This window comes from Pinus tabuliformis, chromosome 9 (genome assembly GCF_031772625.1).
Source record: "Pinus tabuliformis cultivar Carrire ecotype Pingquan chromosome 9, CPIR1, whole genome shotgun sequence".
Lineage (NCBI taxonomy): Eukaryota > Viridiplantae > Streptophyta > Pinopsida > Pinales > Pinaceae > Pinus > Pinus tabuliformis.
The window spans coordinates 250,628,117-250,634,867 of record NC_142307.1 but is presented as its reverse complement, the minus strand read 5'-3'; the positions used below and the strand labels follow the sequence as shown (position 1 = coordinate 250,634,867).

The 6,751-nt window shown below is 33.2% G+C and overlaps 1 protein-coding gene across 1 annotated transcript in view; it reads left to right on the top strand.

The window, feature by feature from the left end:
• Nucleotides 1-329: 329 nt before the first annotated feature.
• The window catches only part of LOC149148137 ((R)-mandelonitrile beta-glucosyltransferase-like), an 89,239-nt gene continuing 82,817 nt past the window's right edge, over nucleotides 330-6,751 (top strand). The window contains exons 1-2 of the mRNA XM_089442082.1: nucleotides 330-518; nucleotides 5,573-6,203. Of these exons, the coding sequence (XP_089298208.1) occupies nucleotides 330-518; nucleotides 5,573-6,203 (820 nt within the window). The remainder of the gene's footprint in view (nucleotides 519-5,572; nucleotides 6,204-6,751) is intronic.

Sequence of the window (6,751 nt, the reverse complement as noted above, 5' to 3'; positions counted from 1 at the left end):
AGGCAGCGGACAACCTTTCTTGTGGGTTCTTCAGTTGGATATCGCAGAAGGCCAGGTTGCGATTTTACCTGAGGGCTTTCAAGAACGAACGAAGGAGCGGGCCCTGTTTGTGAGGTGGGTGCCACAGTGGAAAGTACTTGCCCATGCCTCAGTGGGATTTTCTCACACACAGCAGATGGAACTCTACCTTGGAGGCAATGGACTTGGGAGTTCCCGTAGTGGGATTCCCATATTTTGCTGATCAATTCCTCAACTGCAGATTCGCCAAGGAAGTATGGAAAATCGGCCTTCCTTTTGACGATGTGGAAATAGATAGCTAGAAGGCGGTCATGAAAGAAGAGGTGGAGGACGTTATGAGGAGAATGATGAGAACACTGGAAGGGAAGAAGTTGAGAGACAACGTTCTCATTATCAAGGAGTCAGAAACGAAGGCCGTCCTCTCCGGAGGATCTTCTTTTCTGAACATAAACACTTTCCTAGAAGACATGACGACGAATAAAGGACTCCAATCCAAAAATGTAACCACGTGACTCTGTTTTCAGAATTTACCGTAAAATAATATGAAGATTTGAGAAAAAGCTGTTGATCAACATCAAAATTCTTGCTAAATTGTCAGATACCTCTCGGAAACCTCTCTCCTTTCCGAGATTAGTAGGAATGGCGATGGCTTTAAAGCTTGCCATGTTTCATTCCCCCGGAGAAAGCGTTGTAAATTACTCCTATTAACAAAAGTATTTCATCGTGCTACATTTCGTGGTTTAAATGCTTCCATCTTATTCAGAAATTACGCATTGTATGGCGTGCTAGATATAACTTTAAAGTTTTATTAGTTGTCCGTGTCATGATTACTAAGTCCCGTGATGCTACTCGCATCGTATCTTACATAATTTTGAATAACTGAAAAGAGATTATTGGCAGCGAGTTTAGATTTCATTCGCAAAAGCCTTTGCTATCAAGTTCTGCTATAAGTTTGTAGAAATTTTTCCATAAATATTTGACATGTTTCAAGAGATAAGGATTTTTTTGAACTACAGAATTATGTAATTCCAAGGTAACCAGGTAGTTTGATTTTGCATGGTAAATTATCCAACACTAAGTGAAAAATTAACACCAAAGAAGCATCCAAGCAAGTAGTTCGACATCCAAATTAAATTATCCGAGCACCAACGGAAAATCTAGCAGCACCTTTATTTTTCAGTAGAAAAAAATGATTTCTTTTTATGACAAAAAGAGAGTACATACAACAGAGTTCCTTTTCTGTGCAGACTATTTGATCCAATGAGAAACGAAAACCTTGATTCTCTTGTTTTTCATACTTGTCCTTTTCCTATCTCAAACATCATGATGTATCAACAATGATCTTCTATCTCATTAGGAATCTGTTCAGAATATAAGTCAGAAATAGCTGATTTAAAAAACCATCAATATCCCGAAAAAAGTCACAAATAGCTGATTAAAAAAACCATCAATATCGGGAAAAAAGTCACAAATAGTTGATTCAAAAAACCATCGATATCAGGAAAAAAACAAAAAGAGACAACCAAGAGCTCATATATGATATTAATTTTTTCTACATTGAACAAAGAACCTTGCACAAAAACCACAAAATAGATCACACCCACACCTAGGGCATTTGCTATTCCTACCTTGGACAAAATGGCTACAATCTGATTATGTTCTTTGTAGATGTGTCTGGAAGATATATGTTGGAAAACCTTCTCTAGAGAATGAATGTCACACATCCAATTTGACAACATATGTGGCTGAAGATGTGAATGACCATTAACCCAATCAATGTCACCTTTTGAATTCCCATACACCTGTCAATCGTCAATACCCAACCATTTGGCGCAAATGAGAGCGCCCCAACGTCTAATGATTTTTGGTAAGCTATTTGAACATGTTCCTACTTCCAATGATAAATAACAATATCTACCCGGTTCTATGACAATGTAGTCACCACAACTGCACAACCTTTGAGAACATGCATCATCAAAGAAACTAACTGAGAATTTCTTCCATATATTCCTTTTGTTGATCGTTTTCTTTTCCTGTATCTTCGTTTGAGGTCTAATCTCTAAATAATATGCCACTGTCTTGATCGCAATGCTTCTAACATGAGCCTCCTTTTATGCAATAGTTCTTGCATCTTCATATGCTCCATATAATGTAAAAGGGAAAAGAACAATGCTCATTATGTGTCCCAAACCAATATTTAAGACAATCCTCCAACATAATCTTTACCCAAAGCGATGCTATGCAAAGAGAATGTAAACCCCACTCCATACCATTGCAGCAAAAGGACAATCCAGGAATAAATATCTCACTTCATCTGCAACATTCATAAATAAAGAGCATAAGCTAGGGCCAATGAGCCCCCTATGCAAAAGATTATCCCATGTAAGAATTTTGTTGTGTAGGGACAACCAACAGAAACACTTTAATCTATGTGGGATCTTCAAAGGCCAAGATTTTTGGAACCATGGCCTATAAAATAGTGAATTTCATGTCAAAGACAAACTTTATTAAATCTCCTTAGCGAGAGTCTAACCCTTTTTTATCTAACCATCCCATATCAACTTATCCACCTAAATTGTGATACTCGTGGCACATAACTCAGATATGTAATATTTCCATTTGACTCCTAAATATCATATAAAAACTATCTCATCCACCCTTAGCAACATTGATATACAAAGAGCATAATCTAGGGCCAATGAACCCCTTATGCAAAATATTATCCCATGTAAGAATTTTGTTGTTAGGAATGACCAACATAAACACTTTACTCTCTGTGAGATCTCCCAAGGCTAGGATTTTTGGAAACATAACCTGTAAACTAGTGAATTTGATGTCAAATACAAACTATAATAAATCTCCTTAGCCACAATATGACACTTTTTATCTAACCATACCATATCAAATTATCACCTGCTTGCAAATTGTGATATCCGTGGCACATAACGGAGAGATGAAATTTTCCCATTTCACTCTTAAATATCCTATAAAAAGTATCTCCTCCACCCTTAGCGAAGAATGAAAAATAGGAAAATAATCGTGAACAATGGAAATATGGTTAAGAAAGAAAATACCTCTTTCATGTAGATGATGAAAAAGAGGAACAAATAATGAGAATTCGCCCTCAAATCCTTTGATGGCGTCTAGTCCCACCACAATTCGTGAACCAGATCCAACGTCCCAACGTAGGCCCCTGAAAAGCCAATAATTGTTTTTCAGCATACTACGCCATATGAAAGAAGAACTACACTTTTGAATCACTCCTTCCCTAATATATTCTTCATAATCTTGGTAATTCAAGTATTTTCCTATTATGATTTGCAACCATATGTTATTACTAGATAGCGCTCTCCAAAGACTCTTTATAATTAGGTTTCAGTATCGAGGATGCTTCATCCACCTGCCTCAACCACTCTACCAATGGTTGACATACAAACCAGATGAATTTTCTCGAACTGATTATGACCAGACCACAAAAATTTTCCATGATGGAATCAATCATCTATGGATGAACTCATTATGCTTAGGATCATTATGGAGGAGCGGAACAATAATGATATTAATCCTCTTTGTCATTTCATTACTTTTAGAAAATATTGACACTATGTCTTCCAATTTTAGGATCATTGAGGGATGGTTGAAAGAGATAAATTGTAAAAGAGGCAATGATCAAGGTTATTCCTTATTCAATATTCTTTTTGACATATACATTGATTTGAGTTTTCATTTTGACATATATATTGATGAGTTAGAAGAGTTTTTGGAGGATTTTGGTTATTCTTGTAAGAATTTTGTAGGTATAGACATCATCTTTGTTCTTTATGTTCAAGATAGTGTTCCTAATGGAAGGAATCAGTATGACCCTAGTAAGCATCTAAAAATCCTTAAGAACTTCTTCTATCTAGATATGACCATGAGTGCTAAAAAAATAAAGATTATGATAAATTAAATCTAAAAACATCACCTATGATACTTTCATCTCAAAATAATATCTTAATAGAAATGCCTTCCTATAAATATCTTAGAAGCAATCTTCACCACAAGCCCAATTCAAATCATAACATTTAGAAAAATATAAATAGAAGGTAGAAATTTTATTTCATGCTTGAAAATGAATACAAGTTAGAATTTTTTTTATCTATATGATAACAAAAATATCCAAATAATATCTCACTTTTCTTAAAGCCTAATAAATTAATTTTCGTTTTAGTGCACCTCTCCATATGTAATAATCTTTTACAGTTAAATATATATATATATATATATATCTATATATATATATATATATAACCCATATAAAAAGTATTACACAAATTTTAATTTTAATTACATTATTTTTATATATACAATAATTTATTATAAAATGAAATAATTTATTTAACATATACATGGAAATATTTGTTTTAATATTAATATTTTTAAAATTATATATATCAAACCTTTATTAATTATGGTATGAATTATAACCTTCGTTATAAGGAAAAATGAAAACACTGGTTAGGAATATTTTTTCTTTTTTTTATTTTATTATAAGTTATATTATCAACTCATATATAAATATAAAGTTAATAAATATTTATTATACTTAAACTACATTAAAATATTTCGTTTATAATTAATATGGGAAGATATTATATTAAGTTAATTATAAAAAAATTATATATATTTACTTAATAAAAAATTATATATATAATTTGTTTTGTAAATTTTATATGATTATAGTTTTATTACTAAAGTTTAATATAATTTTTTTTGTAAGTTTGGTATGACTATATCTTTATTATGTCTAATATATCATCATAATCTAGATAAAAAATTGAACCCTTCACTTCATGAGCCAAAATCATAAATATTTTATATATATATGATCCAAAATCATAAATATTTTATATATATAGGTGACATATCAGTAGGAAATATATTATTATAAGAAATATTAGTTTAAGGAGACGCTGAAATTTTCTATTCCAGGACGATTCAGACATCAAACAATCAACCTCTACATTGATGGTTAGATTTCAGAAAATTCCAAAGTCTGCCATGGACATAAAGATGCTTTTTCGGTTGTCTTTATTTTCTTAAATATTAATATTTTCTTAACCTGGCATGGCACATGAAATATGTTATTATAACAAATATTTTCGTCAGAAGCAGATTCTAATATACGACTCTGAAGATTGAGAACAGAACAGCAAAAGAAAGTTAGCTGTCCACCCGTCATTGATGACGTCACCTGAACGATCAACCAAAGCACGATCAACCAAAGCATATCCCACAATTATGCTTAATTAGGTTATAATTACATCATTGCTTAGATGGGCCAGAATGGGATCTTCTTGATAAGAACACCAGAATTCGTCATAGATACCTATATCAAAACAAACATAACCAGACAGGAACGTAGTGGAAACTTAGCTTTTCAGAAGTCAATTGATGTAATTTTCCGGTTTTAAGTATTATTACGTGTTATTTTTTTATAATGCGTTGGCCATGATTATTTGAGCATAGTAAGAAGTGAACATGATCGCTATAATTGTAAACTCCGCTGTGGTAGGTGCATAATTCGCAGCTCAAATCCAGAGCAGGAAACTGTGGTACTGGATTAAGGGAAGAGAAACGAACAGAGTTTGACAATATTGGCCTGAATATGATGAATCAAAATAGGAAAGATGCTCTGCATGCAGTGATTGTACCATTTCCTGCACAGGGTCATGTTAACCCTCTTATGAATTTGGCTCAGCTGCTGGCTATTAGGGGAGTTTTTGTCACTTTCGTCAATACCGAGTGGATACACAAACGCATGGTGGAAGCTTCAACGAAAGTTAGATCTCCTGTTTCCAAAGAAGATCTTGGCTCGGAGCAGCAAGAATGGAGAATTCGGTTTCTGTCTATTCCTGATGGTTTACCAGACAACCATGGCCGCACCACCAACGCCAACGACTTACTTCTTTCTCTGCAAAAGTTAGGCCCCGCGTTGGAGGACCTCCTTACCAGTGCTCATGAAAAATCACCGTCATTTCCACCCATCACGTTCATCATCACAGACGCCTATATGTCCTGCACGGAGGAAGTCGCAAGCAATATGAAAGTGCCCAGGGTTATCTTCTGGAATCTATCTGCAGCCGCCTCCATTTCCCAACGCTACGCCAGCTTGCTAGCTTCTCAGGGACATCTTCCAGCAAATTGTATGTCTCTCCATTTCCACTGTAGAGAGTACAGATTTTGCGTGACTTACATAGTTCAATTTAAGTAGACTCAAATTATATATATATTTTAATTTTATCAGTTTTCTTCGGCGAAGTGAAGAGATGTGTTTTTTTTTTTAAGAAATAATTTATAAAAATTGACGAATGATCTTAAAATACTGATTATGGAACACTTCGTTTTGTGTCTGTTGTCGAGTAAATCATCCTTGATATAGAGATATCAGCCATAAATTGAGATAATTAATTATTAAAAATAATATTAATGATATTATTTAATTTTTATTTTTATTTATATATAAATTTTATAAGGATACTAGCGAAACATTTAATTATATTAATTAAATTTTATATTATTATTTAACTATATACGATTATATTAGAAAAAACTCAAATATAAAAAATAATACTTTTTCTCATAATTTGTTTTCATTGGATTGTTTTTTAAAACTTTTTATGCACACTTATAGAGTTTGAGTGGGCCTAATGGTTAAGAGCATGTGTTTCCTATTAGGTTCAAAACCAAAGGG